Here is a 12437-nt window from a genome sequence, read left to right as displayed (position 1 = left end):
AAGCTACAGAGAAGTCAACACTCACCTCTTGAAGACAGTCTTCGTTTGTTCTGGTCTTTGAATTCGAAAATTGAGTTCAGGTTTTATCAAGGTAGAACCCTGGGACTGGGATTCATGCTCGCTCCTATGCACACCAGGCTAGGCAGGTATTCCACTTTGAGAGCAGGAGAGCAAGCGGACCCTTGAATTGGGGTCTTCCAGTTCCAGGAAATGCATCTGGAGGCTAAGTACTTTTTAAAAATAATGCTTTCCTTGTTTTGAAAACAAAGACCAAAAAAAAAAAAAAAATGCACATTGAAGTGTGGCTCACAATTTGTTGGGATCTAAGGAAGCAAACTGGGACTCATTATTTTTAGATGGCTGTGTGAGCAAAACGGAACTATAGATTTAATTCCAGAATATTCGTTAACATTAAGTGGGCTTGCTTAAATGAGATTTTATGGGTCTGTGATCTAGCCTGTCCTAGATTTTTGAAAAGATGAAAGATTGGTTTGTTTGATTTAGTGTTGGTTTTCTTGTTGTTGTTGTTGTTGCTGTATTGGGTTTTTTTGTTTTGTTTGTTTGTTTTGTTTTTTCGAGACAGGGTTTCTCTGTGTAGCCCTGGCTGTCCTGGAACTCTCTGTAGACCAGGCTGGCCTCGAACTCAGAAATCCACCTGCCTCTGCCTCCCAAGTGCTGGGATTAAAGGCGTGCACCACCACCGCCCGGCTGTTTTTATTATTTATTTTTGTTTTATTTTGCATTTCCCTGAAAGGAGGGAAGGGAGACTGCAGTCAGAATGTAATATAGGAGAGAAAATTAATTAGTTAAAAATTAGCTTAAAAATAAAATAAAATTTTAATTAAATATTTAATAATTAAAAAAAAAAAAAGAACAGACCGTAAGTCCTACTGAACTTCTACATTTGAATGAAAGATTATTAAACAGAAGATGGAAAGTAAGACTGGGCCTAATAGGGATGCTTGGATCCCACCACTTGGGAGATGGGCAGAAGGACCAGGAGTTAAAGTCATCAGCTATACTGTGAGGTCACAGCCTGGGTTACATGAGACCCCTGTTTAAAATGATTAATAATAATAAATTAAATGATACTTTGTTATACTTACCTCAGTGGGCAGAATCAAACTAGAATATGTTTGCTTTTTTAGGTATACTCGAAATCTTGTGGATCAAGGAAATGGGAAGTTTAATCTGATGATTCTGTGCTGGGGTGAAGGGCACGGCAGGTAATGTAGTAACTATTCACTCAGCCCAGAAATAACTTTGGGTATTCCTCACACTCTCAAGAGTACTTTTCTTAGATACATGTGCGTTTTGGACCGGTGTGGTGACACGCACCTTTATGAGGCAGAGGCAGGTGGATGTCTATGAGTTCAGGTTATAAAAAGCCTTATTTATGTCACTACAATGTCACATTTGGGTGTGTACTCTATGCTAACATGAATGTGTACTTATGATGCATTCTTCACGAAGTTGAGGTTATACACACACTTCTATTTTGCACATTTTCTCAACTCCTCAAACTGTTAGCTGCTTTTATAACGTGTTTTTAAGCAGCTATTTGATAATCTCAAGGTTCAGTTAGCCTAAGTTATGGTATTTATATGAGTACACTGCAGCTGTCTTCAGACACACACTAGAAGAAGGCATCAGATCCCATTACAGATGGTTGTGAGCTACCATGTGGTTGCTGGGAATTGAACTCAGGACCTCTAGAAGAGCAATCGGCACTCTTAACCGCTGAGCCATCTATCTCTCCAGCCCTCTAAGTTATGGTATATATAGTGAGTTCTGGGATAGCAAGGGCTATATACTAAGACTCTGTCTCAAAAACAAATAAGTAAACATTTTAAAAATAAATCTATGTTTTACAATGCTAGGAATCAACTGTATGTATGTCTCTGTACACTAAGTGAGCACTCTAAATGCCAAGGTGCACCCCTGTCCCCATTCAAAGTACTCCTTACAGTGCCTGGCCCAGCATATGAACAGTAAGTAGTGCCAGGCTAATTACCAACTTTAAAAAGATGAGCAATCCACATTTTAGAATTCTTTCTTTACATTGTCCCCTAATCTCAGCGTGGAGTTGGCAAAGGGGCTGGGGTTTCAGGCATGCACTATGTACATTAAAACTAGACACCCCCCACCCAGGGCCAGTGAGATGGCTCAGTGGGTAAATGTGCTTGCTACCAAGAATCATGAGTCTCTGTTCAGTTATTGGAATCCACAGAGTAGAAGGATAGAACCAAGTCTCACAAGAGAAAGAACTCCGTTTTGGTTTTTTGAGACAGGATTTCTCTGTAATGCCCTGGCTGTCCTAGAACTCACTCTGTAGACCAGGCTGGCCTGATACTTAGAAATCCGCCTGCCTCTGCCTCCCAAGTGCTGGGATTAAAGGTGTGTGCCACCATTGCCCAGCGAGAAAGAACTCTTACACAAACACACACATGCACACACACACTAAATAAATAAATGTAAAAAAAAAAAAACAGAAGCACCAAATGAGTAATATTTCAATATTCAATATTAAAAAAAAAAAAGGAGAAAATGCTCACCTTAATTTAACCTCTCTGTCTCCTATGGAGTTAAACGGTTTGGGGAACTAGGCTTAACCCTGACCTTTGTAGTGTGTGAGGTGTGTCAACAACTGTGGGACCAAAGACCAAACCGGCAAGATTTGGAGGTAGAAAAACATGTAAGAAATTCAGAAGAAGTCTTTCTACTTCCAGTTTATTGTTTAACTTCTTTACCAGGAAGGGAATTTAAATTAACACAAAAGCGTTAACATTTGTTTCCTTGTCTGTAGCTTGTACATTTGTCAGCCTTGTTACCGACTGAATATTATTATATTTTTAAAGAAGATGTGTCAGGTTTTGTTAAAAAAAATAGCCCAGACTCATTTTTGATGAGAGAAAAGACATACAAAATGACAAGGCTTTAGGGTGTAAGATCTCTAGGGAACAAATGTTGAAATGAACAGTTGGTGAAATGGGGTAGGTAAGCAGGCATTCATTCAATATTTAAAAAAAAATAAATAAATTAGCAAGGCTAGGGTAACAGCATACGGACTCAAGAGACGGTTCTTTCATGGTCCATTGAACCATTAGCAGAATTCAACATGATGTAAATCCTAAAAATTAAATGCATTTATTTATTTTAATCATCCTTGCAGCTAGTATATACCTAAATACCGTTTGCTCTATATATACCTAAATATACCTAAATACTGTTTACTCTAAGATCACATGAATAAATGCCTTTTTACTTAATATACAGTTTGCTTTCTCCCACCAGTATCAGAAGATCATCACAGGTGGGCCACTCCAAGTCCATAAGACGTTAATACTAAGAACACCCTATGTCGCCATTTCAGGATAAGCATGCATATGCACACATATACATCCTCCCTCATGGGCAAAGAAGAAAAGAGGAACGCCTTGGGGAGAAACATAAAATATTCAATGATTCCAAGGCTGTCAGTTATTATAGATGAGCTACTTTGTTCTTTTAAACATTTCTCTAATGACCCTCTCCCTGAGTGTGTGTGTGTGTGTGTGTGTGTGTGTGTCTGTGTGTATGTATGTATGAGTCTGTGTCTTTGTGTATCTCTGTGTATCTCTGTGTATCTTTTTTCCAGAGATAAAATCCAAGACCTTGCACACTATGCAAGCATTCTTCTCCTCCTAATATTCTTTCATTATCCGACTCTATCTCAGCTTAAATGAGTTATTAAAAACTGCGTTTTTTTTTTTTTTCTGGGCATTGTGTCACACCTGAAATCCCAGCAAACCTGTAATCCTCCTCCTAACGCAGGAAGATCATGAATTGTAGGCCAGTCCTAGCTGCATAATGAAGCTTTGTCTCAAAGACAACTATAAACAAAAAAAAATATGTTATAAAAAAATATTCCAAACCAAAACCAGACAGACAAAAACTGTATTGGGGAAAAAAATAAGAGGAAAGGCTTCTAAGTTCATGTTTTGTTACCGTGTCCCTGTAACAACACTTTTACAACATAAGCTGCTCTTTAGTGGGTCAACGGTGTGAGTTGCACGCCTTGATACGGATGATGTGTTGTTATTGTGCACACACACAGTAATAATGCTGAATTGGAAATTAATAGATTTAAAGCAGTGCATCTAAAATGAATTAGGTCCAGAGAGCTTCTGGACAGCATATCCATTTAAGCCCAACCAAGGGGATGCTGGACCCACCGCTGAGTTCATCTGTCGTTTTGTGCCTATATAGCAGTATTCACGATCACACAGACTCCCACTGCTTTCTGAAGCTGCTGCAAGGAAATCTAAAGGAGACACTGTTTGACTGGCCTGACAAAAAATCCAACGAGATGATCAAGAAGTCTGAAAGAACCCTGAGGGAAAACCAGTGTGCCTACATTAATGGTAATATTCCCTATAGTCTGTCTCTGAGGGTGTTGGAAAAACTGAACTCTTAGCTAGGCATGCTGATGGAAAATGGCCTAAACGCAATGGGTTTCTAAGGCTTTAAAGCAGGGTAGGACTCTTTCATTCAGAACATATGCATGAAGATTACCATTCATTGGAAAGTCATTTATCTGCCCAAGCTTAGAACAGAGAAGGAAGGATAGGAATTCATGCAAAAGAGTTATGTCTAATTGGGAAACATACAGTGCATTTGTATTAGAAAGTGTAGCATTTTCTGGAAGTGATTAAGAACATTAGCTAGTGCCGATTGTTTTTTTAAACTGCAAACAGCGTACCCCCAAAGACCTTTCTCAAGGGAAGTTTTGCAATGTATATTGTTGGGCAGTGACTTAAAGACATCTTACCAAGAATTTGTTCTTTCCCCTACATGTCATCTGGAATAGCCCCAAACGCTTCCCAGGAGAGGCAACAAATTTACTTCTATTTCTAAAAAGGATCATAACTTTCCAAAGATTCACGAAAACATGTGAGATTCGTAATTTTTATTCTCAGTTATATATGAGACTGCCAGCACATATGAAGATTAAATAACTTGTCTGGAGTCACTCAGGTTTTAAATGTGTAGCCAGTATTTGAATCCAAGCAGCTCGAGTCCAAACATATGCTTTTAATAAGGATGCTGTCCTGCTTATATAAAATAAAATATTACAGTCTTTCTCTGGCCAGCACAGTACTTCCTTCATGTATCTTAAGTCTAGAATTGGCCTTGCTACTTGCCTTAAACTTGTTAGATTATTAGTTTAGGAACGCAGATCGCTTACAGAGATCCGACTGGATGGGAAACATTTTCTCTTCTATTCACATCACACAAGGCTGTGGTTTTCTCTGGAGACATTTTCCTTTGTTTTCTCAAATATGTGAGGGTTGCTGTGGAGGAGGCACACCACTGTTATGAGGGCAGACTTGTCACCTGTACCATAGCACAATAAAGCCAAAAGCCTCTTAGAATGATTACTTTCCGTTGGAATCAGAGTCTTTGAGAATGTGCACTGGATATGAAAGAGAGCTTTGTCGGGGATCTTCAATGCAGAAATCAATCATATAAATTGAAGGAGGGAGCTGCAGACTTGGGGTTAAAAAGCTTTGGTGAGGACCTTAGGCACATTAAAAGGACAGGAGTGTCGCCAACCCAGTGAGATTGTCCTGATTCTTTTTCCACAGAAGTGTTAAGTTCTGGTTTGTTTGGTTTTTTTTTTTAAGATTTATTTATTTGTTGTATGTTAGTACACTGTAGCTGTCTTCAGACACCCCAGAAGAGAGCATTAGATCTCATTATGGATGGTTGTGAGCCATCATGTGGTTGCTGGGATTTGAACTCATGACCTTCAGAAGAGCACTCGGCACTCTTAGCCACTGAGCCACCTCTCCAGCCCAAGTTCTGGGTTTTGTTTTGTTTTGTTTTGTTTTGTTGTTTTTTTGTTTTTTTTGTTTTTCGAGACAGGGTTTCTCTGTGTAGCCCCGACTGTCCTGGAACATACTCTGTAGACCAGGCTGGTCTCGAACTCAGAAATCTGCCTGCCTCTGCCTCCCAAGCGCTACAATTAAAGGCATGCACCACCACCACCTGGCCCAAGTTCTTAATGGTTTTTAATGTTAGGCTTTGTCAATCAGTAAGATATGAGGTAAGCTATATTGAATATTTTTGTAGACTAATTGCTCCTCAAATATATTAAAAGCTACAAGTTTCCCATCTCTGGTTTTTACAGGTCAGGGGTGGGCATGGATATGGTCAGAGAGAGGTTCCCAGTCCTTGCAGAGAATGGAACCTTGAGGAAATTGTGGGGGGAGGGTCAAATGGAAAGGAAGAGGAAAGATGGGGTTAGGCAGGAATTATGAGGATGTCTATAAACAAGATCAAGACACAAGCTTCCAAGAACAGTGGAGAGATGAGCTCTCCCCCATTAGTAGAACTGCAAGTCAGAATGTCTTTACCCATTTGGTAGCAACCTACCACATAGGGTGGAGGTGAGAGGCAAGTTGCAACAGAGACCCAGGAGCCTGTTTCAAGTGGGAGAAGGTCAACAGGACGTGACTAACTGACCTTGATAAAAGTCACCAAGAAAGGAGCCGTAAGACTATAACAGGGTGTACCAGGCACACAAAAGAACAAGAGACAGGGGTTAGAGCGCTCAGACTCAGAATGGCAAGGTTCATGTATGAGCCCTGGGCTCTTCTAAAGAATGGGTGTCTAGATCTAGTTGTACATCAACAGGTACTAGGTCATCTTGGTTTTATTAGTACAAGTGTTGCTGTGCCTTATAATTCCAGCACTCGAGAGGCTGGGAGAGGAGGGGCTTTGCAAGTCTGAAGCAAGCCCCGAGCTACATAATGAGTTCAGTGTCAGCCTAGGAGACACAGAAATCCTGTCTCAAAAAGAAAACATTGGGCAGAGCATAGTGGTGAGTGCCTTTAATCTCAGCACTCTGGAGGCAGAGGCAGGTGGATCTCTGTTACTTTGAGGCCAACCTGGTCTACAGAGTAAGTTCTAGGACAGCCAGACCATGTCATGAAAAAACTGTTTTAAGAGAAAGGGAGAGAGGGAGGGAGGGGGAGGGGGAGACTCATATTTTTTTGTTTTGTTTTTGTTTTTTTTTTTAAAAAGAGGTATTTATTTTATGTATATGAGCACACTGTAGCTGTCTTCAGACACACCAGAAGAGGGCGTCAGATCCCATGACAGATGGTTGTGAGCCACCATGTGGTTGCTGGGAATTGAATTCAGGACCTCTGGAAGAGCAGTCAGTGCTCTTAATCACTGAGCCATCTCTCCAGCCCTTGTTTTTGTTTTCATTTTTGTTTTAATCTTAATGGAAATAGTTCTTCCTGACTGATTATCTCTAGGCCAGGCTCACAGTCAAGCTACAAGTTCCCTTGATGTCATCTAAGCCTTCTCTTTTCTATTTCCTGTGGTTGAACTTATTTCCTGAACTCAACCAACTTTGTTTGTTCTTGCTTCACAACCTTCTTTGGGTAAGCATATCTTCCAATGCCTCTTCTTGAAAGGAGGCATTGACGGTAAATTCTTGAGACTTTAAAGACAACAACAACAAAATAGCAAGCACCCTGTATTTAAACCTTACACCTTGACAGATGAAGTAGCTGCATGTGGGGTGCATTGGGACCTGTCTGTCGTGGCCCCTCAGAAGTCTGTGTCTTTTCATTTCAGTGTATCCTATTCCTATTGAAAGTCCTTTGTCATTTCTGACTCTTACCTCTCTCACTGAAAGACCTTCTGGAAGTATTTGGAATCCTAACACGTGTTGCCTTTATTCCTCCCCGGGTTGTTTCATGGTAATAAGGTCACCTAAGGACACTTCGTTCCACCAGGTGCTTGATTCCCGTTCAGTTTGGACAGTTGGCTTGTGCTCATCAACACAAGAAAAATCCTCGTGTTGTTCTTGTGAGTTCTGTCTCTGAAAGGCCTCTTGTCTGAGTATTAAGCTTTCTGCACTTCTTCTTTGATCTTTTTCTCTATCCTATTATTTTAATCTTTGGTTTTTTTTTTTATTATTATTATTATTCTTTGAGCCTACCTCAACTTTTTCTGCCAGCCCTTCTGTTTAGGTTTTGTTTTATTTGGCAACCCTCCTGCCTCTGCCTCCTCAGCGTTTCCTACACGTGTGCACTACCACACCCCGCTGTCTTTCTTTTGAGAAGCCTTTTTGAGGCCAGCGGTGTAGCTCGGCTGGTGCTTCCCCAGCTCGTGTGCAACAGGTGCTGGCTTCCATCTCCAGTCTCACATAAACTAACACAGCACTTAGACGATGGGGAAGGAGGATCAGAAGTTCAAAGTGACCGTGGGCTGCAGGAGACACTCTCTTACACATAAATAAATAAAAACAAAAACCCTTCGATTTCCTGCCCCCCTCTGGGTATTTTGTTTCAGGGAGAATGCTAATAATAGACTTTTCCGGGTCTTCTCAGTGTCCTGTTGTAACTCGCTTTTCCAGACTTGCTCAAGGCCACTCTCTTGACTTCTGTGCTAGAGGCTAACTCAGTTGTGTGCTCATGTGTAAAATCAGGGACAAAAAACTCCACTTGGTGGCCTCAACACAGGTTGGGGCTTGTTGACAGGTTCTCTCTCTGAGGGTCAGGCAGAGGCCTTTACCAGAATTTAAAGCATTCCCATGGGCAGAATGCTTCCTTGTCTGCCTGGAGACAGAAATTCCAGATGATGCTTGGCTGGTGAAGAAAGCAGGACTCTGCCTTTCACGTGTGGCCTGAGGTTTCGCTCACTCGCTTTTTTAACGTGCTATCTGCCAGTCCTGACACCTGCCGTTCTAGGTAGCACATCTCCATCTTTTGGGCTTGGGCTTGGGAGCATGGAAGGGAGGGAAATGGTGAAGTGGGATTGAAGTCCCTACTTCCTTAATAGCCTTTCAGCCAAGCAGTTGTCTCGAGCCCAGTCTTTACTCCTTTCCAGAAAACCTGCTACTGCCCATTCCTGAGCTATTTGAGAGTTTCAAAACAGGGTTGGGGTTCTTTGTTTTTGGCTTTTGTGTTTTGGTTTAGGTTTCTTTGGCCTTTTTCCTGAGTGGTTTAGGGTTTTGTTTTCATTTTCTCTCTCTCTCTCTCTTTATGACACTATCTTTTAACCTTTCAAGTTCTTAGCAGTGTTACTTTCTCTCTATATTTTATCTTGTTTTAGTCTGTGACTGTAATGTGACACAGTTTGCAGGATTGATGCCTACATGGCACTTACTATGCATAACCATCAGTTTAAGTCTAATGTACATTCATCGATATCAATAAAAGATTGTAGGTGATTACGCACGTTTTTCTTGCCTTCAGCTGCCATCCTGATTCCTTTGTTGTTTTCTGTCCTCCTTTGTCTGTAAAGATTCCATTGGCTTACACCGAGTAGAGAACGTCAGCCACACAGAGCCTGCCGTGAGCCTTCACTTGTACAGTCCACCCTTCGACACCTGCCATGCCTTTGATCAAAGAACAGGGCATAAAAACAAAGTCACCATGACATTCCACAGCAAATTCGGAATCAGGACTCCATTTGTAAGTACAGTTTCCTGGGTTCAAATGACTTAGAAGGAGGTAGAGAGATGGCACAGGAGGGAAGAGCGCTTGTTGCTCTTGCAGAGGTCCCACATGGGGTCTACGCCATCGTTAACACCATTTCTAGGAGACCTGATGCCAATGACCACTTATGATCTCTATGGGCGGTTTTGCACATTGTACACATGCATACATATAAGCAAAACATAAAATAAATCTAATAAAATGCATAGCTTAGGGGTTGGTAGTAGTGTGCTATGTATAGGCTTTTCTTGATCTAAGTATTATTTAATGTGCTAAAGAGATGGCTCAGCCGGTAAGAGCTAATGGAACCTTTGCATTTGGTTCCGGGATGCATGTGCAGCAGCTCACAACTGCCTTAAACTCCAGCTCCAAGGAAATCTATGCCTGTGGCCTCCTTAGGCACCTTTAGTCACAAGCACACACATACACATTATTTGAAAAATAAAAATAATAAGCACTAATTACATATCATAAATCCCTGAATGAGCTCACAGGATAAAAGTCCCCAATCTCCCCTAATTATTTCTTAAACCTTGAAGATAATTTTTTTAAACTAAATTAGATGCAAAGACTTGCTTCTTGCGAAACTTCAATATTGTATGTTCATTCCTAAAGAAAATGTTTTCGTCACTTGGGAAATTGGAATGAAGTCTTTATTTGGCCTGTTTCCCACTAGTATGACAATTCACTGGGACATCAGTAAATTGCATTTTCTAGACTGTCCGAAGCCTGTGTTTTGACTGGCACATGTGCTAGTTCATTGAGATGTGATGTCCTTAGACCACAAATATATTGGGATATGCTAAGATATGCTAAGACATCCTTCTTGAAGGGCAAACATTTCTCCCCAGAAGGTAACCAATATCACTATGGTGGGATACTCTTCTGCCAATGATGAAATAAACTGGAACAGACTTCATTTAGTCATGAATAGAGACATGTCGAGAAATGGCTCATGGAAACAGGCTGCCACCACCCTCATGGCGCGTGGAAACTGGCCGCTACCACCCTCATGGCGCGTGGAAACAGGCCGCTACCACCCTCAGGCTTCTTACTGACCTGGTCTGCCTTTGTCTTCCGAGTTCAGAACTCTGAAACATTTTCTTATCACAAGAAGAAAGCCATTGGGCTACATTGCCTAGGCCAGGCTTTCAAATTCTGCTTTGAAAACTAAACCACTGCCGGGTGGTGGTGGTGCACACCTTTAATCCCAGCACTTGGGAGGCAGAGGCAGGCGGATTTCTGAGTTCGAGGCCGGCCTGGTCTACAGAGTGAGTTCCAGGACAGCCAGGGCTATACAGAGAAACCCTGTCTCAAAAAACCAAAAAAAAAAAAAAAAGAAAAAAGAAAAAAGAAAAAAGAAAAGAAAACTAAACCACTTAGATCAGTGGTTCTCAACATTCCCTTCATTGTGGTAACCCCACCACCACCACGACCATAAAATTATTTTCATTGCTACATCATAAATGTCCTCTTGCTACTGTTATGAACTATAATGTAAATGTGAGCCTTCCTGTGGTCTTTGGAGGGTGGGGGGTCACGACCCATACATAAGCTGAGAACTGTTGACTTAGAACAAGCTTTTATGCCCTGTGCAAAAATTCTTACACAGCTTTCTCTTTTGCTTTCCTACAGCCAACTTCGGGTTCACTGGAGAACAACTAGGGCCTACCAGGCCCTTCAAAGTTTCGCTTCTGGGTCCTCTGAATGTTTTACCTTGGACAGAGAGGCCACCCACCATTTGCTGTCCAGTTACACAGTTAAATAAGTCCATGCTCAGTTCTACTGCAAAGTGTGTGTACTAAGGAAGCAAACGATGCCCTGAGCTATCTATACAGGAGAAAAATCCCACTAAAGAAAAAGTCACTTGATTTTTAATGACCAGGTTCATTTGTCTTCTAACTCTGCTTGTGGGGGTTGCCCATGGAAACTCTACTGGGGGTCTTCTAACTCTGCTTGTGGGGGTTGCCCATGGAAACTCTACTGGGGGTCTTCTAGCTCTGCTTGTGGGGGTTGCCCATGGAAACTCTACTGGGGGTCTTCTAACTCTGCTTGTGGGGGTTGCCCATGGAAACTCTACTGGGGGTGAGGTATGGTTTAGGTGGGGTTTTTCAGCTTTTGGAAACACTCTGGTCTCTGAACTCTAATAATCAATGAGTAAAAATAAGAAACCACAAATTATCATATGTCTGTTTTACCTGGAAGCCTAAATGTAGAAATCCTTAATATACATTGTATGTTCTTAATATTTGACAAGAATTTTTTTTTTCCCAACCCTATTTGACAAATTCCTGTGCTGTGGACACTAGGGACGCATAGAGCAGCCTGGTGCTTGGTAGTGAACGGCATGGGGTTAGAAATGTGCATAAACCCAGACCTCCTGCAAACAAAAACTGAAACTCATGTGTAATGGGTGCCTCCATTTTGAGCTGCCACCAAAACTGCCAAACAACTTTAATAAAACTGAATTTGAGAAGAACTACACGTTGCCTTTTTGATGCATATGTTTTTTTTTAAATCATATAAATGATAGTTTCTTAGATTTAGATAAATTACTGAAGCAATGTAAGAAAAGATTTTGGGTTGGGGGAGAGAGAGAGAGAGTTGTAGGGATCACACTCAGTTTTCTTGCATGGTAGGCAAGTACTCTACCACTGAGCATCTCCCATCCCAAAAGATGCTTCTATGACATAGGATTGTGAAGGCCAAGGAGCTGCATTCACAGCATCTTCCGTGTCTTATTTTCACTAATTGACCCGAATACCAACACAAGGGCATTCTTGTCTGAAAATGTGTGTCCTTGTGTACATGTGTTTACAGCTGTGAACAGACACTCTGACCAAGGCAACTCTCACAAGAAAAACATTTAATGGTGGCTGGCTTCCAAGTTCAGAGGTTCAGTCTATCATCATCAAGGCAGGAACATGGCAGTGTCAA

At 41.3% G+C, this 12437-nt stretch overlaps 1 protein-coding gene across 1 annotated transcript in view; it reads left to right on the top strand.

The window, feature by feature from the left end:
* Cdo1 (cysteine dioxygenase type 1) overlaps nt 1-11982 on the top strand; it is a 16091-nt gene extending 4109 nt beyond the window's left edge. The window contains exons 2-5 of the mRNA XM_031365636.1: nt 1149-1226; nt 4249-4403; nt 9307-9476; nt 11136-11982. Coding sequence (XP_031221496.1) covers nt 1149-1226; nt 4249-4403; nt 9307-9476; nt 11136-11165 — 433 coding nt within the window. The 3' untranslated portion in view covers nt 11166-11982. The remainder of the gene's footprint in view (nt 1-1148; nt 1227-4248; nt 4404-9306; nt 9477-11135) is intronic.
* Nucleotides 11983-12437: the final 455 nt, after the last annotated feature.

The sequence above is a fragment of the Mastomys coucha genome, unplaced genomic scaffold (genome assembly GCF_008632895.1).
Source record: "Mastomys coucha isolate ucsf_1 unplaced genomic scaffold, UCSF_Mcou_1 pScaffold13, whole genome shotgun sequence".
Lineage (NCBI taxonomy): Eukaryota > Metazoa > Chordata > Mammalia > Rodentia > Muridae > Mastomys > Mastomys coucha.
This window is presented reverse-complemented; position numbering and strand designations above follow the sequence as displayed.